Here is a 23263-nt window from a genome sequence, read left to right as displayed (position 1 = left end):
CGAGAACGAAAGAAACAAACGGTGCACCAACCACGTTTACAACTGTCAAAGCAACTCCCAGCTGACAGTTGGGTGTGCGCTTCGGTAACAACGCACGCTCGTGCGGGGTCACCCTATGTTCGTGCCGTGCGTCAGCAAGCGCACAGCACTCACGAACACACAATCAGTTGAACTGTCAGGACTTTAATTGTTTTCATATTTGTAGTTCGCGCGCGTCGTTGCACGCCGGTTAATATTGCTCTGGTCAAAATATTCGGAAGCGAAATGGCTACGCTGGAATATGAAGCAGTGATTACGTGTGAGGCCGTTGCGGATCAGATGTCGTGCGTGCGCTGGATCAACGATGGTCGCAGCACGCACGCGTCTTTTGTCACCGGTTCGTACGGCGAGGCGTCGAACGTACTCGCTTGGTGGCAGCTGTCGATCCCGGGAAGCATCGGCGAGGGCGACTACCAAGAGAGTCATAAGAGACCGAAATGGCTGACCGAATCATCCATCCAGGGTGACATTACTGCGCTGGAGGCAGGGCCTACCGGAACGCTCCTTGCCGCAACCTCCGAAGGTGGTGATCGTGAGACCCGTGCGCCGCAGCGCGTGTCGCTAGCTGGCCCTTCTAAACTTTTCTAACCCATCCCTGTTGCCCTTTTGCAGGCCTTTGCTGCGTAGTGAAGATGGAGGAAGTGCTGGACGAACATCGGCTGCAGCTCAGCCAGTGGTTCCAGGGTAGCCACACGTTCGACGGAGAGCAGAATGCTAGCTGTACGGGGTTATCGGTGTACGACAGTATGGTAACAACCGTGGGCGAAGACGGTCGCCTTTACTTATACCGGTCGATACATGATACGGTACCGCTGCGCGAGTACCAAGATGCCAATGAGTCTAGCTATCGCTGCGTGAAGCTGCTCGATTCCAACAATGTGCTCGTCGGCAGCAGCAATCATCTGCTACACTGCTTTGACCTGCGCAATGGGTCGGACATGCCCTCGTTCTCATTGTACACGGGTGAGAAGGAGGAGGAATTGGCAGGCTCATCGTGCGCCGTCTGTATTCGCCCGATGCTGGGCAGGGACAAGTTTGTGCGTACCGTTTGAAACCGAACCGTTATCAGATAACTAATTTCCGTACGCTAACCTCAGTCTTCCCTCTGGTCTCGGTTCCTGTTCGCTAGATATTCGCCGGGCTCGAGAGCGGCACAATCATGGGCTGGGACTTGCGGAATCCGAACGGTGTGACGCAGAGTATGGAAGGTCACAGTGGAGCCGTCACCGGGATGTGTTTCCCTGTCTATTCAGCCGGCACCATGTTCAGCGCGTCGGACGATGGCGACATTGGACAGTGGCATTTCGACATGCAGCAATGGGAGGGCAACAGAATCGCCTTTCAACAGCTGGTGAAATGCCAAACGCGCATCATGAAACAGCGCCACGCCATCCGATCGATCGATGCGAATGCGACCCAGCTGATAGCGGTTGGCGATGGGCGGATGATATTTTTCATCGACAGCGTTTCGTACTATTTAGCGCCATGAGCGCCGAGAGAAGGCAGCGCCAAGGCGCCGTTGCCATCTTGCCCCATTTGGCAAATCAATTGGGGTATTTAGTTTATTGATTGGGGAGGGCATACATATATATTTATCTAGGGAGCTAATACATGTGCATGTTATATGCGCTACGATCATTGAACATTATTTTCACCCATTCACTTTCTTCGCTAGAGTTCAAACAGATCAGCGTGATAGACTTAGCTAAGTATGCGTGAATGTGAAGTCTGCATCCGAATTTCCTCTCCCGTTAGAACGCCATCGCATTTACTGTAACTGTTCCACTACATTCTACCGCGGCTATCAGTCCCGCTAAACAACACGTTTCGCGTCGTTGTGCACGTGCCAGGATGACCGAATTCACCGTAGGCATGCGCAGTAGCAGGGTGCGTAGATCTAGACGTATAAGCAACAGTGGTGGTAGCGATGCCAGGACCAGTGCGGCAAACAGCAGCTCGACAGTATCTTACTGCGAACCAATTCCTGATGAAGCCATTTAATGAATAATGTTAGGATAGACTGATGGTAGCTCGCATCTGCACGCATCTGTACCACAGGATAGTCGGAGACACCGGGAGATATACCGAAAGAGGGTACTATTTTTAGGGTCTCATGCGTACCTGCTCGTCCATCTATCCATTTCGGGAGGCGCCATGATGCTACACGGAACAGGCCTGCTCGTAGTGCGTCCGAGCGCGGAATCAGCATGCATCGATGAGTTGCGCTCGCGAACGTGTGGTGAGTGCCAGGCATGCGCGATGCCACGCAACCTTCCAGCTATTTAAAGGCACCTGCGACTGAGTGGAGAGCAAGGGGTGACGTTGCGCGGGAGGGTGTAATTTTCGGGTTACGAAGGAACACATTTTCCGCGTTCGTTAGCCTGGAGCGCGTTCGCTCGCGCTCTCATCCCATCGCTCTATCACAGGCAGTTTTCCACCAACCATCACTCAGAAGAGAGACAGAGAGAGAGAAAGAAAAAGGGAGAGATGAATAATTGTATGTGTGTGAGAGAGAGAGAGAAAAGAGAGAGAGAGAGAGAGAGAGAGAGAGATTTGTGAAGTGAATTTTCAATCAATTCTGACGCATACAGCAGCAGCAACGAAAGGGCACGCCAGCCAGCCATTCAGCCACTCCTCGGGGCCAAACCAACCGTCGAACATCCCAACAAGACAGGCAAGGAAGCCAAGCGTCAAGTGTCGCGCTCTGTGGTTTCGTGACGGAACGGTCGAAAAACAAGCGAAGGGCGATACACGCAAAATTCCGCGCGCCCGCACCAGCGCGCGTAGCAAACAGCCAGGACAACGCACTCAAATCGTCATTGTTGCACCGACCGCGAAGTGCGTAGACCGCATACAGCCATTCCCATTGCAGTGCAGTAGTTCGGACTAAGCGAAACGGTACAGCGGTACAGCCATACGAACTCGCGTACGCATCCCGGAACCCGGTCCCCGGAGGCAACTGCTGGAACCGGTCGTCGCGTGGCCACAGGATTGTCCCCATAGCTGGGAGAAGGGCGGTGGCCAACGGTCCGCCGAGTAGCCCTTTAGCTAGGGGATTCCCGCTAGTGAAAAGGGCCGTACTGTGGTGCTGCGTGTCTATGTACAAAAAAGAGAAAGAGAGAAAAAAAGAAAGAAAGCTGTAGCGAGAGAAAGGGAAAGGGAAGGAGGAAGGGAAAGAGAGAGAGAGAGAGTACAAGAGAGCGAGAAAAGGGCCGTGAGTGAGGAAACTTCAGTTTTCCCATCAACAGTGAGGAACAGTCATTTTGGGTGGGAGAGTTCGCCTGGGAAAGGTAGGGTAGGGTAGGTGATAGATGAAATGATGAAAGATCCAAAATCCCGTGCTAGCCTGAACCTTCAACGAAGGTGAATCAAGCACTGAGTTGCGTTCTACCAATTAGTTCGGTGTGCACGTGTCCGCTCGCGTGCCATTGTGTGTGCATGAGTGTGTATGTGTATGTATGTGTGTGCGTGTGTGTGTAAACTTGGGCCGGATTGATCTCCTTCCAACACGGGCAAAAAGGGGATACGGATGACTTAAGCGAGACAACTTTGCTGTGTACCTGTCACCCAGTGTCAGTATCCGCAGTAAGCGTTTGATTTGTTGAACTGGGATGCCAGGAGACAACCGCTCCTTCTTATCACCCACACAGCACATACGGCGGTGTGTCTGGTTGGCATAGCCGAGGGTGAACGAGACGCGCGGTCGGAGGAACATACACGTCTCTTCTGCACAACGATAAACATTGGCATGAGCTTCAGCTAATCATCAGCGAGCACCGCAATTTCGGCAACTCAACCTTATCCAGCTCATCGTCACATTCGGTCACATCAGTACAAGCTCCCGCAATCATCTGCACAGCATTCCACCAGCTAGCACCTAGTGGTGGTAGTGGTAGTGGTGGTGGCGGAGGCGGCGTGGTGCATCAGTAGGAAATCAAACAGCAAACAAACGGCACCCGGGAGCAGCGAAGATAACCTGTGTAAGTAAGAGATGAAATTGTGCCATTGCCAGGGTTGTAAGGGAAATTTGCGGAAGCGCATCTCTGCCGCTGAGCGTCTCCATACCAGGCGTCTCCATTCCGGGAGTCTCCATACCAGGCGTCTCCATTTCGCGAGCCTGACTTCGTTGTGTCATCAATGGCTCAATGGCTCATCACTGTACCCGCGGTTTACTTTGCTTTATTTGTCGATAGTACGGCCATGCTGGTATGCTACCTGCGGCCGCGGCTGCTGCTGCTGCTGCTGCTGTTGTTGTTCCCTACCCTCTTATGATCGAGTCAAAGCAACATATTTCGATTTGACAGCTGTCAACAGTGACGAGTCGCCAATTTGAGTTTTTACTGGCGGTATCAATATTTAGCGAGACCATCCAATTGCACGATTCGACATGAGCACAGTGTGACTGTTTGAATAGGAAGTTATACAGCAACCATTTGTATCTGTTTCTTTCTAGCCACGCCTGGCACAGCAGTAGGCGGACTACCACTGCGTACTGCGAAGAGCGCACTCGGCGCCATCGGAAGCGAAAGAAACGGAGCGCTGCCGGCGCGCACACAATGGAGGCTAGTGAGCCGACGGGATCAGAACATGGCGGTGGTGCGGTCATCGCTAACCACCCGGCCGGTCCTAGCAACAGTAGTAGCAGCAATAATTCGGAGCAGCACGTTGCCAATCTGAGCAAAACGGCGCTACAGGACAGTCTACCCCAACAGTATCAGCAGCACCAGTTACAGCATCAATCACACGATCCGTCGTCTGGCGTTACCTATCGGAAGTCGCGAACGAACACCCGGAGTAAAGATCGAGCCGCAACGGCGGCTAGTGGCGGCGACGAAGATGCCGGAGACCGGACACACTGCAAAACCTTACCAGAGCAGGTAACTGACACCAACAGCGGGGTTATATGTTGATGCCTTTTCTTTTTTCGTTTTTGTTTTTGGAGTTTTTTGAAGTTTTTGTTGTTGCTTTCCACGCTCGTCTTGCCTCCAAGTTCGACTTCCAAGAGGTCCGAGAGCTCTGCTGCCGCCTCTCTGTGTGCAAGAGTTCATGGAGACTTGGTTTTAAGGGGAAGGTTGCGCTGATTTGGTTTGGATAATACTTTGTTACGGGCTGCTCTGTGTGATCAGAGAAGCGACACTAATGGGCGTCCAATATCGCCACAACTTAATCGTTATCATGTTTTCGCAAATTTCGTTTCTTTTCGCCTCTTCGTGCCCGGTATGATCATCCGATGGAAGCAATGCTTTTCTACATGAGTTGGGCTATCCGTTGTTTTAGCGTTTCTGTACGGCTACAGACGCTGATGGAAAGTGTTTGCTTTCGTTGCTTATTGGTTTTAATTTTTTCAAAGCTCCCAGGTTTGCACTACTTATTAATTGTAACGAGTATACTATAGCATCTTCCATCCTTCATGCTCGAGGATTTAACAGTGCACTACGCACAGACCTGCCTAGGTTAAACTTGAATGGCTTTGAGAACGATTGAACCCCTCTAGGGTATCCGTTTATAATCTTTGCTGCCATTTTACTATATTTCACCTCTCTCTTTCTCTCTCTTTCTCTCTCTCTTTCTCCCTCTCTCTCTGTCTCTCTTTCTCTCTTTCTTTCCTACTATCTTTCTCTTTCTCTGTTCCTCTTTTCCTTTTTCCTCCGTTTTTTCACTCGCTTTCTTCCTTACTCGTCGACAGCTTGTGGTGCATCTGATCATTGGTTTTCGTGATATGTGTGTATTTACACTAGTGCTACCGCTCGGTACTTTGTTCGTTTGTTTCGTCTCCGCTTACGTCTTCCAGCCAGAGGAAATTCATGAAACACACTGTCGGGTATGCATTTTCCATACTGTTATACTAAAACTACTAGTCCTCCAACCCTTGGGATAGCTGCTTACTTCTTACATCCTGCCTGAAGCCCTCAAGCGACATTGATGCTCCTCGTGGCAGGACTGGGTAACTGATCTTCTTCCATTTCTTTCATTTGTCCGCTCACCTCTGTTTACTCTGGGTGAGGACTCCACTAGGTGTACAATATCATTCCATCGATCAGTGCCATTACCGGCGTCAGTCCGCAACGTTACTTGTGGCGGATCTCGATCGCGCTGCACATCGGACCGCGCTTCATCATTGCCTTCGTCTACCGGAACTGGTACCGGGCCATGCTAGCCGACGTCGCCGATCCAGGGGTAAGTGTTCCACGGCTATTCTACTACCCATCTGATGGTGTTGCCCATCTGAGGTCTAATGCTGCACGTTCGGTCTTCATTTCCCCCAACTTAGCGGGCAGCACGAGTCCGCCGGATGATAAATACCGTGTACTGGCTGAACCTGCTCGAGATCAGTGCCCTGTGCGGTGTTACCTACATCTCGAACAAGGAAAACTATCGTAAGTAAAACAGAACGCGCACGCGGTCGCACGTCCTAGATCCTACCTCACTTAACCTGACGATTCCATTCCTGCAGCCTTGCACGAGAAAGTGTTCATCGTCTTCATGGTGACCTCGCTGACGTACATGCTGGCGACGCTGAAGCTGTTGAAGCTGCTACATCCGGATGGGCCGCAGACGCCGTACGAGGAGTCCTCGCTGCGGTACAAGCAGGGCTTCTTCGCGCTCTCGATCGCGAGCACGATCGGGTTAATATTGTTCTTTCTGAAGCATCGCTTCTTCTGTCAGGATCTCGGTCAGTGCATTTCAAGGGCATCCTTAGTCAAACCTCGGTCACAATCACTCTACCAATACCGTACTGATGAACCACTCTCTCCCTCTTTCTCTCTCTCTCTTTCTTTCTTTCTTTTCTCTATCGATTTTAGCATTCAGTTGGTTTGCGCTTTGCGAGTACATTGTGGCGTCCGCCAACATGGGCTTTCACTGTACGACCATGCTCGACTTTCCGACCGAGCATTTGCTGATTGCTCGGAACGCAAAACAGTACAAAAAGCCGCTAGCCTCGCTGGGCTGGAAGGTGGATTGAGTCCACCTTCACACCATACGCCACACACATGCAAACAAATATACACATACACACAGTCCAAGAGAGCAACAGCAGGCCAAGCAGCGGATGGGCCTAGGCAGGATACATGGGGCCTTAGGGATGACCCTTTTCCTCGCTTCATTTGGATAGCCGTTACTTACTAGTATCAGGATCCCTGTAGCCACAATTTCCCATGCTCCACTAAAGACACAAACACAAACAAACACACACACGCGCGCGCGCGCACTACAAACACGAGTACGGGACATATAGTAGAACTATTTATATATGTAAGGGTTGAGGAGCTGCCTAGCATAAATCGTAGCAATTAGCGAAGGAGTATTAGGGTAGGTTAGGACTGTAGGCAGAGCCTGCTTGCCACCACAAACGCAGTGTGTCAACGTAGGAGCTGCAATAAACCTTAGTTTGATGAGAGCGGAGTTTGCGGGTTTATGAACCTCGGCAGGACAACAAACAGCAACTAGCTGAATTCGTTTTCTCGCTAACACGCACGACACTACTCCGGCTAGGTCATGTAAGATACGAGCATATGTGTGTGTATATTCATATATACATACATATACGTATATATATATATATATAATACATAGATATGTTACATACATAAATATATACATAGATAAGTTAATAAACAGCATGCTACGGTTTTGTAGGTGTAGCAGCACGCTTCGCATGCACAACGTCTCATATGTAGCACAACTTCCACGACAGCAAACTACTAGTCCTCTGTAGAATAGTTTCGGCCGGATCGGTAGACGAGGTGATCATAAATTAACCCCTCCCGACAGTACACTGGCCGACTATTTCGCAAAGTATTCGAACCTCCGTTTCTAGGCATCCCTTCTCGCCCGAGATCCGGTTTAAGTTGGCCAGAATTGAATTGGCCAGATTCTTAGTTACAAGTTGTAGGAAAGATCTAGTTTAGCTCATTCAGCCACAATTATTGGCCTGTTCATCGCATTGACGTTGACGACGGGCTACCGATGCGGGTGCTCCGGGGACAGCAATATACGTAGACGCCTTCTGCAGGCTCTGGGTGCTTAGCAATGGAAGCTGGAGATCGAATTCACGCCCAGAGGCAGAGCTACCCAGAAGGGTATTGTAATATCAGGTATTACTTTGTGGTGATGATGAGTCACGAGGATTTGTACAAAAGACAACAGACAGATTAACAAAAAGAAAAAAAGATAGAGAGACAGAAAGAGAGAGAGAGAGAGAGAGAGAGAAAGAGAGAGAGAGAGAGAGAGAGCGTTACTGTTCTACTAAGTCGTTATAGAAGCAACAGAACTCACGTCGTTCGACAACCGCCTGGAGAGCAGTCAGTGTACCTACTACTGCAGTGGTGACCGACGACGCCCAGTGTCTCCGCAAACATTTGCCCTCGCTCAGGACAAGAAGGAAGAGTAAGAAGAGGAGGACAATCAAGTGATAGATTGGAATGAGATGCGTGCGGTTGTGATGGTTCGCTGTTTCCCGCTAATAATTCAGCGCCACAGTGGGTCTGATTATGGCGAGACATTCGAGAATTGAGCCGACGCTATACCAGTTGATATTACCACTATGTAACATAGTCACAGGTCTAAGCTACCTTGCTAGTGGGGTCCCTTTCCTATCATGACAACTGACAGCTGTTCGAGATATTCGGTATTTCGCCTGGACCGGATCCCATGAAACCAGAGCTAACAGCGCATGGCTGCGTGGAGCGCGGACTGGAACTGGTCAGCGCGCCAAGGGGTTTGCTCCCCCTCCCCCCACATTTTAGTCTCTTTCCAAGCCACCTTAACCTATAAGCAAGCAACGATGAACTCAATATACGCTATTCAAACGAATGTTAGTATCGTCGATCGTGTTATACTACACATAACAGCATGCAACCAAGCAAGTAAGCAAACAAAAAGGCAGTGTGTGTGTGTGTGTGTGTGTGAGTGAGAGAGAGAACACTATCGGATCGATTCAATCTTGCGATGCTGGAGATGAGGTATATATGTGACCGACCAGCGGCCTGAGGCTAATATATATCAGGAGCTCCGGTGGTGGGCTCCCCGTTGGCTGCTAGGGCGATGGTTTTGGGTTTTCATACTGTTTCCTAAAATGGTCTTACTCTATCTCTCTTTCAAATGTACACACTTGTTCCCAATGCAACAAAGCACAGTTTTCTTGTCGCTTTCAACGCCTCATGCGCCCCTCCCTTCCCTCCCCTACCCCCACGTTCATTTGTCCCCCCTGATGAGACCGAGAACTGGTCTAGGTGCAAGGAAGCAAGCAGAACGGAAAGGCAAACTAAAATCAAATACGCAGGAAGGGGCGAACTGAACACTACGAGCAACACTTGCGACAAAATATGTCCTTTGCCACCTGTGTGGGGAGAGCTGAGCACCTTTTAAAAGCAGAAATGGGCGGCAGCAGCAGCGCAAAAGGAGGAGAGAGGAGAAGAGGAGGAAATGGGCATAGTTTTTATCTAACGAGCGATAGCTACACCCTGTTTAGCCCACCCAATTAGCCCCAATGAACAAAACACACACACACACACACACACACACATCCACACAAATACGCGCGCGCATATATGTAAAACGGGAAGTACATCTGGTGCGAGAGCGGAGAGGCGAGAAATTAACATTGAATTAGCGCCAGGCAAGCCAGGCCTTCATAGTCATAGTGAGGTGGTAACAGGATCGGCGAAGGATACCATCCTCCCGCCGCATGGTATCGTGTTGTTGCATACTGTTCTGTCTGTGAGTGGGCAGAAGAATGGTCGGTGACTGGGTGGATGCGGGAGGACAGAGGAGGAAGAATGGTATATGAGAGGACTCTAGTGTGTGGAGCTCGCGTCGAAGAGTCGCGAAAGGATCGCGGGGTGGGCATGGGTGATCGAAGTTGTACAAAAAACCGACCAGCAGCCTGCCCGGCACGAACGGTAGGAGAGTGGGAGAGGGAACGTTGGCAGAGTAGAGCGGGTGGCCGGCCGATCTGCCAGCTGGTGCTGGCTTGTGGTGCGGCCAGGGATATAGTTAATAAAAACAAACCGATAAAATCAAGTTCCAGATGCAGATGTTGGGCGCGGTTGGCGTTTCATTCGTTCCCTCTATCTTTCCCTTTCTTTTCTACTTATTTTCCCCCTTCTTCTTCTTCTTCTTCTTCTTCTTTTTCTTCTTCAGTTCAATGTATAAAGTAATTTGTTCGCTCAGTTATATTTATGTACATACATACACACATTTTTAAACCTATTGCTTCGTTCCAGTATTTTTCTCCATCAGTTTCACGGCTTGTTTCAGAACGAGCGTTTGCTGATTCAGCGCACCGACAAGTTTAGCCACATTTTCTCCGATCACCGCCATCTGCACGATCGACTGTTCCAGTAGCTTCGTCTGCTTCTTCAACATTGCATACCGTTCTTCTTCGAACGGTCGAATGCGGCACTTTCGTTTGTTAGCCCTTGGGAGGTGACGAGGTGGTTCAGTCCGCCTTTCCGCCCCGCTGCTGATTGGAGACAATGCTAGCTGGCCATCGAGCAAGTGATCGAGCGACGGAGATAATATGGCATTCGTTGGTTCGTAGTCATCCGAGAGTTCATCCACTTTGATGTTCGTTGAAAGATGCAACAGTACATCGATCTCGCGTTGCAGAGGAGTTAACGATTTTACATTCGGTTGCGACCCTTCTCCAGCTGCTCCTGCTCGTAGTTCCCTGTTGTTGTACGTCAAAATTTTCTTCACCTTCCCCTTCATGTCCATCCAAACCTGTCAAACGGTACGTCGTAACGTCGTATTGCATTACGTTATTGGCTGTGCAGCAATATTTGCAATAAAGCTAGCCTGCAGGAACACACTTACTCGCTGCCATTCGTGTCCTGGTCGCGTCGGGGGTCCCAAGGCGTTCAGTACCGTGCCGAACTGTTGCCATCGCTGCTTAACGTTGGTTTTGCTTATTCCCAACCCATGGCATCCTCTCGCGAACTCGGGGTTTTGCTTCATCAGCTCAACGAGACGCTCGAATTGCTGAGGGTTCGTTTTTTTCATCGGTTTCATCACCTAGCGAGATAATCAGTTGAAACAACAATTGCCGAATTCTCCGCGCATCAACAGCTTGCTGTTGCAAAAGTCAGCAGCAAAAAGATATATCAAAACAAAACAATAACCGCGTACAGCGCCACACATTACCACACAGACTCAGTCAGACTCTTCTGCCCCAGCAGCAGACAGACTGAGTCGGGTGAACGACAAGACTTGTCATGTTGGCTTCGGAGCAAGACGCTCGGCATATCGAATCGGCAGCCAGCAGCCAACAGACAAGACACCGCGAGTAGGTCGCTGTGTGTTAGTGTGTGTGTGGGTGTGTGTGCGTGTGCTTACTACTCGCGCGCATATCTCCAAAAATAAAATCCTCGGAAACCTCGCTGTACCAACACAATCGCGCATGGGCGCGTGAAATGATTACAACGACGATGCAAAACCGAGAACAACAAACAAACTATCGCTGCAAATAATAATAATATTAAAGGCAAATAGGATATCAGATGGAGGCGGAGAAATAAGAGAGGAAGAAAGATAGGGAGAGAGAGAGAGAGAGAGAGAGAGAGAGAGAGAGATAACAAAAACAGTGGACAGTGGAAGCGCATGAAGCGACAGTGCCGCTGTGCAAAATTTCGTGGAGCGAACTGTCGGCATGCATGCGCGTGCGTGCGCACCCGAGTGTGTGTGTGTGTGTACGTTTGTCTATCACACCATAATGGCCATGCAAAAAATCAAACCCGGAAACCTATAAAATATTCTAACACCAGCTTCAGGCTCAGTCCGAGCGAGCAGCGAAGGAAAAAGGCGCTCGAGGCCCTCCATTCTGCGGGTCCTGTATCCTGCACCCGTGCTCCTCTTGTGTGTGCCAAGGGGTTCCGGTGGCCGCGGCAAAATAGGGCGGAGGCTGATGGAGCCGCCCGGTTGCTAATGCGTGTGCCAGTGTGCCAGTGTGTGTGTTTGCCGTGCGTGCCGATTTTCCACGAATTGGCGTGCGATTGTCGATTGTCGAGCAAAAGGATGTCGGGTAGGTATAGGTTCCATGGGGCGCGCGCGAGACACGACGAATGCACTCGTGGGCGGAAAAAGGGGGAACCAGCCACGAGCACACGAGCGATCCATTGGGCTCTCTTTCTCTTCCTACAAATACATATATATATATATTTCTCTGTCTCTCTATCTCTTTCTCGCTCTTTCACTCTCTCTCTCTTTCTCTCTCTCTATTTCGCTCTCACTCTCTCTGTTTCTCTTTCTCTCTCTATAACACATCACGATGTAGTTGGAGCTAGCCACGAGCTATAACCGAGAGTCGCGTTGCGTTACGAGCGAACGCAATTAGCCAACCGCGCTCAATCCCTCGTTCTCTTGCTGTTTCTCTCTCTCTCTCCGTATCTCCCTTTTTCTCTCGCGCTCGCGGCCACTCTAGCTATTTATTTTGCGACCCCCCACACACACACACCCCCTCTCTAACCCTTCCTTCCCTCCATAGGATCTCCCGAAGTCTCGACGACGACGACGACGGGTGTTCTCGTTGTCGTCGGGCTGTTCGTTGGTGTGTCATTCGGATGCGGGAGGTGATTGAAAGAACTTCTGCGCGCGCTGATCTCGCCTTGCCCCCCCCATTGCTCGCCTCTCGGTTTTGCGGCCAACGTGTACCGTGCGCCTGTGGTGTCTCCCATCCACCGGGACCGACTCAGTGTCAGTCATTCCAACGACAACGCTTGCCCAAGTTGACGATGCTGCCTTCGCACGCTGTTTGGCTGTCGTGTTGATCAGCAGCCATCACTGCTTGCGCTAGAGGAGTTTTTCACACGCGTACAGAGACGGTATACATGTAATAAATACAATATCAATAAACGTGTGTGACGTAATACACGCACCCAGGATAGCGATAGTGTGATAGCGAGTGCGAGAATCAAGGAGTCACGCGAGAGAGAGAGAGAGCGAGAGAGAGAGAGAGAGAGAGAGAGAGAGAGAGAGAGAGAGAAAGAGAGGAGAGGGTGTGTGTGTGTGTTTGCTAGTGGGTGAGCCCAGTTTGATCCTTTGTGGACTGTGGCCAGCAGCAGTAGTGCAGTGGTAGTATTGGTAGTAGTAGTAGTACTTGGTGTCAGCAACAGCAGCAGCAGCAGCAACCGTGCGTAACGCCTGCTGGTAAGCTGTAGTTAGTGGCCCCCGGAGAATACGGAATATCCACTCCGAGTATCCGCTCCAATCGCTCGTGTTTGTTATCCGAGGTCGATAAACAATCGGTGAGCACACTCTGGCGTGAGCAGACCGACCTGGCGTTGCGTTGCTTTGCGTTGCGCTCCCTGTCTTGTGTCTGCCCTGGGCGACGGTAGTGTACCGGGCAGAAAGGTAAAGGACCTTCCGAGTCGCGTTCTAACCAGTGCGTCCCGTGGAATAGTGCACGCGTTTGCAGTGTTGGTGTGCGTTTTTGCGGCTCCTAGTGCGGTGCTCACAAAACCATCATGTGTCCGAACAGCTACTATTAGCAGCAGCAGGGTGCACGACGATTTCGATCCTGCCTGATCGCAACTATCAAACGTTGGCAGCGAGCCTCCAGGACCTCTTAGGAGCGCTCGCATTCCCAGCAATCAAATCAAACTACCTGCGTGCCTGCGTACGCACTGCGTAGCTAGTGACAGCGCTCCGTCTGCTCCGTCCTACCTCCGTGTCACCGGCGGCAGTTAGCATCCGCTGCCTAGTACTGAGCCGGGACCTGTACGGGAGAGGGGAGGGGAGGTGGGGGCCTAACTAGTCCAGACCGCCGGCAGCAGGACGACACCATGGACTGCGACTACTCGAAGCTATTCTACGCCAAACGTGAGTACTAGCGCGCGCGAAGTAGACAATGCCTCCCCGCCCCATGCTGTCCCTCCGTTCCTGTTCCTGTGACTTCCTTGTTCACTCCTTGGGGCTGATCAATGTACCGAAATGCGTTAGTATTTAGAGACATTTCTCGATCCCTAATTAAAATAACAATGAGAAAAAGAGAGAGAGAGAGCATTAGCTGCAATCTGGTTTCCTTCCGCAGCTGCCGATCGACGATCGACGAGCGTTCCGCAAAAAATGTTCCGCACACACACACACACACACAACACACACAGCTCATCGTCTCGGCTGTTTTATCCCGACCTGCTCTGCTTTGTCAGCCCTTTCTCAGGCGACTCCATACCGAATATACTGCCCTAGATGCTCGTCACTGTTGATGTTGTTATTGTTGTTGTTTGGTTTGTGTTTGGTTTAGTTTTCTGTCGATCTCCGCACAAGCTGGAGAAGAGAATTGCAAGCGAAGGAGAAAAAAAACGGCATCCCAAGTTTACATAGCATACTGGTGATTCAGCTGATCCAGAGACATCCGATCGGTTGTATCTGATTCATCCGCGCGCGCTCGCGCGCGCCTCCAAGGAAATAACAAGCGGGCAGCGATGGATTAGTAATGGTAGTAGTAGAAGCATGGAAGTGGCGGCACACACTGCACTGCAACAAAAAACCAGGCCCGGTCCCTCGAAGGACTGTTTGTAGAAACAGTTGTTACGCCCAGCGAGGGGATCGGATTATTGCTGTTTGCAAAACCTGAAAGAAGTTCTTATCGTTTCCTTTTTTTGGTACCGTAGATAGGATAGACAGGACAACGTCTCAGCGTCCTCTCTCTCTCTCTCTACCGCTCGCTCTCATCTTTTGAGGAACCGCAGTCTTGAGCACATTGTAACATTAGACAACACGGCGACCATCCCGGAGGCAGCTTGCGCAGCGCTCGCAGCTCTGGCGATGGCGTCATATTGATTGGCCCTTTTATTTATAACTTTCGCTGGCCAACGCCGAGCCGAACGAGCGGTAGAACGATTTAACGACCCAAACCCCCTTCTCCCCTCCCTCTCCGCCGTTGCGGTGGAGGTGAAGATTACCAAGACTGCAGAGAGGCTACTTCACCCTCCTGCTTGCGCGTCCACTGCTCTGCGGAGTTGCCTGAGTCATCGCCGTCTCCGCCGACCAGCGGTCGCCGAGAGGATGGGACCAACAGCGACTCTATGTGTGTGTGTGCGTAGCCTAACCAGATTTAATTTTGGAAGGGAAAAGCAGTGGCAAACGAAGAAGAGGAGTACGAGGTGATGCCTGGCTGTGTCGGAGATTTGGTAGTTGGTCCCCCCTACACCGCTCCACACACCGCTCCACACACTGCTCCCTCACACTGTAGCGCACTCGGTCGGCCATTTCGAACCGGCCACGAAAACGAAAATAAATAAAAGTTTGGCGCGCGCGCCGCCGCCGCCGCCGCCGCTACGGACGACTGCTTAACCGACCTACTAAAAACCAATACTCGCACGCGCAACACTCGGGTGCGCGATGAGAGTGAGAAAGAGAGAGCGTTGTGCCAAGACCGGCCGACCGACCGACCGACCGAAAACCCTAACCTCCAATGCGCCGGACGTGCATGCGGTCGCGGAAGGGATGGGGAGGTTTTTCCGCGTTGGTAGCGTTGCAGCCGGAGCAGCAACCGGAGCAGCTTGCACCTTGCAGGACCCACGGAACCCCGTACCGCACCCCTTAATCCCCGGGTTTGTGACGACTTTGTGCCGCGTGTGCGATGCTGCTGCTGCTGCTGCTGCTGCTGCGACAGTTAATGGCGTAGAAAACAAGCGCAAAGTGTTGGCTATTTATAGGCACGAGTTTTGCAAACGTGCGGCGGCGGCGGCGACGACAGAACCCGGACCACGGAGTCGTAAACGCAACGCAACGTAGGCGCAACGCAATACACCGGTGCGCAAACCGGGTGGCCTGCAACTGGTGCGCACCTCGCGCTAATTCCGCTTCCGATTCCGACCGACCGACAGTATCGTTGCTCACCGTTCGACATCGTTCGGCAGGCGATCGCGGACGATCGCGAGGGGCGACCTTGACGACCGGATGGGGGCACCGGGCAGCAGCTGCAACAACAAAGCGCACCGTAGTGCACCTTAACTCCTTGCGGTACTTACTCTAGAAGGGGTTTGGGTGCGGTGCTACAAACACGGCTGTGCGCTAGTGTAAACAAACAAAACACTTGGGTAAAGAACACCTAAGAACGGGTACGGTTGCAGTCCCAGCCGGAACCGTGTTCCGGCCGAGACTGTTACACCCGCTGGTGCACACCGTTGCGACCCCCCTTTTGGTTGGAGGTTTCAAAGTGCCAAAATAAATAATATGTATTCGGTCAGGTCAGGCGTAGGCCGCCATCACTGTCGGTCGAACGAACTACCGGCTACCTCCTCGTTTTGCCGCCAGATGGCCAGTTCACGGCCTGCCGGCGGAAAAACCTGTGACCGGACCGTGCGGTGGCGTGAGAGGAAGGAAAAACCCACCACCTCATCCAACCGTCGGCGTCGTTTATCGGGTTTCTGGGGTGGTCATTGTGCGGCGGCGGCCATTTTCATCGCCAAATGATTTATGCTCGCGTGCGCCCATTAAACTGAGCGAGAGAGTGAGGAAGGGAGACGGTTCTTGGGCGGAAGTTTTATGGGTCCTCCGGACAAACTACTCAACATGCGCCCACAACAACAAGCGTGTGTGTGCGTGTGTGTGTGTATGTGCTTCCGTTTTTTCTTCACAATATATGCCGCTGATTAGGATCGAAGGAGCAGACCTACCACACGATGCGAAAGCCGCCATTGATCCATTTAGTGGGCTATAATTAGAATTTTTGTTTCTTTTTCATGTTTCGTGCATGTGTGTGTGTGTGTATGTGTGTTTTGTTTTGGATGCGGATGATGAGGAAGGGATGCATGGGATGCATGGGATGCATTAGGTTTGGCTCGGTACTCAACGCTGGAGGACTGTGTAAAGCAAGACCAGAATGAACCTCGTCTGTACTATAAAAATATTATGCGGTAATTTCTATTTTCTGGCGTCCGCATAAACCGATTTTAGTCCCAAAAAAAGGGGAAGGGGGGGGGGGGGGTCCAATCGCCACCAATCTTCCCACTCACCAGCCCATCGCCAGCCATGGTGTTGTAGTTCGTTTCGATTGTTTTTTTTTTTGCTTCTTTTCTTTTTTTACGAAATATTCTGAAGACAACGAGTGGACAGTGTGGATGGATGGATGGAATGGAAGGGCAAGGGGCACAGCGGGGGTAGCAACAGGCTATAAAATGCGCTAATTGGCAATATGGCGTTGGTTCGAATCGATGGTCGCGCTGCGCAGCATTATGCTGCGATGCAACGCGATGACTGACGCCCTTGGAACAATAATATAGCTAGCTAGCTTCAACCCCTGCCCGGCAAATCTGTTGCAAACGGCGGCAGGTGTGGACACACGGAGCTGATTTTGTGAACCCCCCACACACCACCACCACTCCACACCTTCTTCTGCTTGCTTCTTCTTCTTTACGAGGCCGCGAAAGGACCTCCGTCCTCCGTCAATCGTGTATTTCGCGATCGTCGTCGTCGCTGTCGTCGCCATTGTTGACGTCGCCGTCGACGTCGACTGCCGGGCCTGTCAGTCACCGGGGAACCGGGTGCCCCGTGGCGGCGGCAGCGGCGGTTTCACCGGGAACACGTTCTCACGTACAATCCCAGTTCGCAAACCACCACCACCACCGTCTCGTCTGCAGCACCAGCAGCTTTCCGGTTCCGCGCACCTGCACACACCCCTCCCCTCCCCTCCACTTCGGGAATCCAGGGACCGGGACCGAACAATGGATCAAAACCGGACCGGACCGGACCGGACCGGACGAGGCCCGGGGAGGGGTGCTGGCTCATCGCCGGCCGCACCGAACCACGGGCCCCGCGAGCGCACATTCCGCGTGCACCCCGCGAAAGCATCCGAGGCCGCATAGCCGGCCAAGATCGAGCCGATCGCGTCGGCATTCCCCGTGCCCCTAGAGAGGAGGGGAAAAGGGACGGTTTGGGACGGGCCACAGGAACGCTCCGATCCGTGGCGCATTCCGTGGCGGTCACGCGGGTCTGGGAAGCTGCCGCTGGGAACCTGGGACAAAGGAAAACTCCGGCTTACCGTGCGGGGGGGGAGGGTTGCGCAACCCCCCCCCCCTCCCTCCACTGGTCACACAACGTCACTGATCAACGGACCGTGGCGCGGTGAAAACCGTTCCGACATACCGCGCTCCGAAACGGGGGGGATGAGGGTGCGGATGGGGGGCCCGGGGGGGGATGCCTTCGATCCGCGATCTTGGTGGGGATTGGCGTTCGTGCGTTCGGTTCACTCCGATTGTCCAGCCCCAGATGGGGTCTTGAATCTCGATCGATAAGGGGGGGGGGGGAGCGATGGCCACACCCGTACGGATGGTGGTGGTGGTAGTGCTGGTGGTGGACTTGTGTTCATCGCGGCCCCTTTTGATGTTCCCGACCGACCGACCGACAGACCGACCGTCCGTGTGCCTGCAAACGTCTCGTGAAATTCTCAGTCTGAGGGGAGGGGGATGACCGAAAGGGGGGGAGGGGGAAACGGGACATCGCATGTTGTGGGGCAGGAACGCAACAGAAACATTCCAGCCCGAAGGAGGATGCCCGGAGCCAGAGCGCGTCCTGGGAAACCGAAAAAGGGGATCCCAGCAGCCCGAAAGCGGTTGAGCGTCAGCGACAGGGGATGAAGCGATGAAGGGTATGGGGGGAGGGTAGCAAATGTAACAATCCCCGTGGCATTCCTTTCGCCTCGCCAACGACGACGACGGCGACGACGTCGACGGAACCTTCCAGCCATTCCGGATCCGGTCCCAACCGGGGTTGGCCGTTGGAGGGGTGAAAGGGTGTCTGTAGGGCAGAGGAGGAAGAAGGGATGAGTGGAGTGGGGGGAATGTGAAGATAAAATTAAATAAATGATATCAGGTTGCGCGTATATTTTAATTCCGAAACCTCGTTGTCCTCGTCCCCCTCCGCGTCCGTTCCGCCAGGGATGGACTCCCCCTCCCCCCCAGCCAACCGTGGTGCGGCATCCACGGACATACTTAAGTGTCCCTTCCCCCCCTCGTCTCTCTTTCTCTCTCTCTCTCTCTCTCTCTCTCTCTCGCTCTCTCTTTCTCTCTCTCTCTCTCTGTCTCTCTCTCCAGAGCATGGGCTAGGCTTCGAAACTCGGTTTGCCGTTGGCGCGATGCGCAACCAGCATAAACACACTCCAGCAAAACATTCCTTTCTGCCCCGCCTTCCGCCCCAAGCACGCACGTCTCCCTCGGGTGCGCTGGCCGGGGGGAGGGGGGGTTCCTCTTCTGCCCACCCGCCCAGCCAGGGCCTCGTTCCGCCCGTGTGTTCCGCCCGAGCGACTTTCCGAGCGAGTCGAGCCGGCGAGCCTTGGTGGCGGTGGTTGGCGGCAAAAGGAGGCAAAAGGTGGTGCTGGTAGAGGGTGTGGGGGGGGGGTTATATTTTTGCTCTTGCTTTTGATATTTCTTTGTTAAAATACCAAACATACTTCACTCCGGACGCAGCGCAGAAGCACAGAATTTCCACATCCAACCGTGGCGTGGCCTGGCATTCAACCCCCACCCTCCACCCTTACCATCCCCTTCACCGTTTCCGCTCGCCGTTGAGCTTGGCCGCTCGGCGCTGCGCTGCGCTGCGTCCCCCGCACCCTCCACACACCCCTCATTTGGACGCACTTGGCGCGCGCGCTTTTCACCGCCATCGTCCCGAATCGTCCGCTTGCTGCTGCTGCTGCTGCTGCTGCTTGTTCGCTCCAATGCTCCCCTCGAATGCGGTCCTCCGATTCCTGACTCCTGGGAGTCGTCCTACTACTCGCCACTCGTTCGCCGAGCGTCGTTCGCGCTGGTTACTTGCAACGCAACGCGACGCGACGCTCGTGAGCACGTGTTTCGCAGATCCGGGATTTGCGCACGACGCAGTCACTGACTGGCTGGCTGGCTGGCTCGCTGGCTGGCTGGCGTCACGCGCCCAGCCCGCCATTTTGAGCGAAGCACTTTGTGTTGTGTTTTGCACCAAAGTGAAGTGGACCTAGACACACACACACACGCTCGGTGTCGTGTCGGTCGTGGCAGCAAAAAGACCCTTCACCGACAGACCGACAACGATGGTAACTGCTGCTGCTGCTGTCGCGGTGTTTGTGGCGCGCGATATTCACGGAATTTATTTATTATTTCTAAATTTGGCTCTGATGCGGCCATGTTGTGTGCTGTGGCGGCGGCGACGGCAGCGGCGACGTTGGTTGCGGTGGAATGCCCCCCCCCCCTTCCCCTTCCGTCCCCCTAGAGGGTTGCCTAGTAGCATTGCGCTGTTCACTGCCGTTTCCCTTTACAAAGAATGCGTCCGTCCTGGTCGTCGTCGTCGTCGTCGTCGTCGTTGGTTCATATTTTCTGCGACCTGCGTGTGCTCCGCTTGGCTGTGCCTGCCTGCCTGCCTGCCAGCCAGAGCTGTAGCGGCCTTCCGTCATCCACAACAACTCCTCCGGACAACGGCGTACGTACGTACGTACGGACGGACGGGCTGCGGGCCTGAGCGCACCGATCCGTACCACCACGACATACTTGGAATTCCATTTCTGTTATTTATTTACCTTGTTTTCGCCCGTCTCTGTCTTTCTCTCCCTCTCTCTTTCTCTCTCTCTTCTCCCTCCCTCCCTCCTATGGCTTGTGCTCTGCCCTTTTTGCTTCTACCGCGTCCGCGCACGCACAGCACGGTTCAGTTGGCCAATACCTCTTCGCGATGGATGTCTCTCGGTGTTGCTGCTGCTGCTGCTGCTGCTGCTGCTGCAGAAAGCTCGTATGTGTTTTTGGGCCACAACACAGCGCACACCATCATCATCGCCACACGATCGCCTGATGTTCCTTCGCTTCCTCCCCTGTTGCGACCGCGACCTTCTTTCGGCCCCAAAACGCGCTGAACGCTTCACTTCCTTGTCGTAGACGCGCTCGTGCATAAATTAACATAATATGCTCCTCCGCCGTGCCCTGTTCCCAGGGAATCGCCGGGAACCGGGAACCGGGAAGGAGGACGCGAGGCGCGACGCCCGGTCCGAGCTCTCCCCACTCGACTCCCACTCGAGCGCTCTCTTCCAGATCTCACCCTGCGGATCGGAGTTCTGATCGTTCTAGGGCTCTTCGTTGCCCTATATCCTGATGGATCATCCTGGAGATGAGGTGTGTGTGTACGAGACAGAATACACGGACGAACGAAATGCACTGGATGTTGGAAGCCGTTCCCGGGAGTTCGTCGAAAGCTCCACCGGAGCGAGCGTTCTTGCTTTTGAGCTTTTGAGCTTTGCGCAACTGAAGTGCAGATGCCACAGAATCAAGGAGTTGTTTATGGTCCACCTAGCAGGAGAAGGCGCTACCCCACTCGTCGCGTTGCGCACGCAACTTATGAACCCTTTGGGGCATGGAGGCCTCGAGACGAGATGACGACTCCACTATTGGGGGGTTGTAACGTCACAGCAATGCTTATTATTAGCAAAAGGGCTTATTTTTGACGATTTTTAATGAAGAAACCATTCAGTTTTATTTTTTCAAAAGAATGCCACATTAAACTTCAACTTTTCAAGAATATTTGGTTCCATTTTGGGGAAGATTTGGTCGAAACTACGTTCATGGCATCCAATCTAGAAAGGCAAGTTTGCAAAAATGTACTTTTTACGGTGCCCATCGTAGCCACGTGCTGGATCATCAGAAATATACAAATGAATATTCCTTTGTTAGATTAGAAGTTTATCTAGGTAGCCCCGGCGAGTTTTTGTGAAATTTCCCATTTTCCGATTTTTGGCAGATTTTTGAAGTTGCAAAAGTGATGCTTTTTTCGATATTGCCTCAATAAACGACACTTTACATCATTCAAAAAAAATATTTAAAAAAAAGTATCAACAATTTTTATAAAATCTCGACGGGGCTACCTGGCAAATAGTGTACAGATGATATGTTCAAAATTTCAAATCGATCGGTCCAGTAGTTTTTATGCTACGATGGGCACCGTCTTTGAAAACGTTGGTTTTTGGGAAAACGCGATTCAAAGTCGCGAAATGCTTTGAGCTTTATATGAAAGGCGGTTCTTTAAAAATCAATATCTTTGTCAGTTTGGCTTCGATTGATCCCAAAATTTTACACAATACTCTTGAAAGGGTAAGCACTCATAAAAAATTGTAAAAAGTAAATGCGAGGATTAAAATAAAATACCGAAGCCCCCCTTAAAGTCGCGAAATGCTTTGAGCCTTATATGAAAGGCGGATTTTCAAAAATTCATATCTTTGTCAATTTTGCTTCGATTGATCCCAAAATTTTACACAATACTCTTGAAAGGATAAGCAATCATAAAAAAATGTAAAAAGTAAATGCGAAAAATTAAAATTAAATACCGAAGCCCCCCCTTATGTGTCCTTGTACACTAATGTAGGGTTTAATGTAGGAAATATGCACGAAGCGAAATTACCAAGTTTGCAACAAATTCATTAAAAAAATGCAGAAATTGCAAAATCTATCAATTTACGCATTTCTCCAACATTTGCTTGTTCAAACCGACGAACCCCGGGACTGGACTGGGCACTGGAGCTACTGGTAAAAATACTACCGAGCTCTCTCTCTCGAGAGAGAGGCAGAGCATTGAAGCTGGCGCGAAAACCACGTGGTTCTGGGATCCGAGGAAGCGACTCGAGAGTGCGTAATTGCGTTGCAAAAACACTCCGACAGTCGCGCAACTGGAGATGGAGTCCTACCAGTGACTCCTGTGAAGATCCCCATCGCCTCACCCCCCATCTTCCACCCACCAACCCACCCAAATTTCTCTATGGTGAGGTGACGGAATCGCACGCTGCTGCTGCTGCTGCTGGCGCTGTCCCAGTTTTTGTTTTTGTGCCTCACAGCACAGCAAACGTCACAGGCGAAGGCGCTTGCTGGTTGCTGGTTCGGATTTCCAGGTACCCCCGGGGGACGATCTTTATGTGTGTGTGTGTGTGTGTGTGTGTGTGTGACCCGGGTGTGCGACTTTCTCGCGGTGCGAACCGTGCGACCAGTCAGCCCGCCAGCCCGCCAGCCAGCCAGCCAAGTGGCAAAGAATCATCGGGCCCAAACCGGTTTGTGATTCATAGCAGCCACAACCCCTGCTCTCTCTCTCTCCCTCTCCCCCTCCCCCTACCCCAATCACCTCTCCCTTCGCTCGAAAGCCCACACCTGTGTACCTTCTACGTCATTGGCTGATTGGCTTGGGTTTGGGTCGCTGGCAATCGGCGACTCGCACCCCCTCCCCCCCAACCATCCCTCCTTTACCCATATCGGCAAACCAACCTGTCCCCCCCCCCCAGGTC

At 52.3% G+C, this 23263-nt stretch overlaps 4 protein-coding genes across 4 annotated transcripts in view; 3 read left to right on the top strand and 1 right to left on the bottom strand.

Annotated features, from left to right (window-relative positions):
* The first annotated feature begins 61 nt into the window (after nt 1-61).
* Nucleotides 62-1705, top strand: LOC125948015 (nucleoporin Nup43). The gene is made up of 3 exons (XM_049673646.1): nt 62-562; nt 652-1076; nt 1169-1705. The coding sequence occupies exons 1-3, from the start codon at nt 265-267 to the stop codon at nt 1526-1528; spliced, it is 1083 nt and encodes a 360-aa protein (XP_049529603.1). The 5' UTR covers nt 62-264; the 3' UTR covers nt 1529-1705.
* Nucleotides 1706-3022: 1317 nt separating this feature from the next.
* Nucleotides 3023-10047, top strand: LOC125948004 (post-GPI attachment to proteins factor 2-like). The gene is made up of 8 exons (XM_049673635.1): nt 3023-3611; nt 3690-4019; nt 4493-4916; nt 5726-5860; nt 6055-6216; nt 6311-6416; nt 6494-6712; nt 6843-10047. Exons 3-8 carry the CDS (start codon nt 4596-4598, stop codon nt 7001-7003), a joined length of 1104 nt encoding a protein of 367 aa, XP_049529592.1. The 5' UTR covers nt 3023-3611; nt 3690-4019; nt 4493-4595; the 3' UTR covers nt 7004-10047.
* Nucleotides 10048-10208: 161 nt separating this feature from the next.
* LOC125948026 (uncharacterized) lies at nt 10209-11481 on the bottom strand. The gene is made up of 2 exons (XM_049673654.1): nt 10858-11481; nt 10209-10764 (listed from the first exon to the last, which is right to left on the bottom strand). Exons 1-2 carry the CDS (start codon nt 11050-11052, stop codon nt 10249-10251), a joined length of 711 nt encoding a protein of 236 aa, XP_049529611.1. The 5' UTR covers nt 11053-11481; the 3' UTR covers nt 10209-10248.
* A 1128-nt stretch (nt 11482-12609) lies between these two features.
* Nucleotides 12610-23263, top strand: part of LOC125948047 (protein scalloped) — a 35601-nt gene continuing 24947 nt past the window's right edge. The window contains exon 1 of the mRNA XM_049673686.1: nt 12610-13857. The gene's annotated coding sequence lies outside the window, so the exon portion shown is untranslated. The remainder of the gene's footprint in view (nt 13858-23263) is intronic.

The sequence above is a fragment of the Anopheles darlingi genome, chromosome X, assembly GCF_943734745.1.
Source record: "Anopheles darlingi chromosome X, idAnoDarlMG_H_01, whole genome shotgun sequence".
NCBI classification, from domain to species: Eukaryota; Metazoa; Arthropoda; class Insecta; order Diptera; family Culicidae; genus Anopheles; species Anopheles darlingi.
This window is presented reverse-complemented; position numbering and strand designations above follow the sequence as displayed.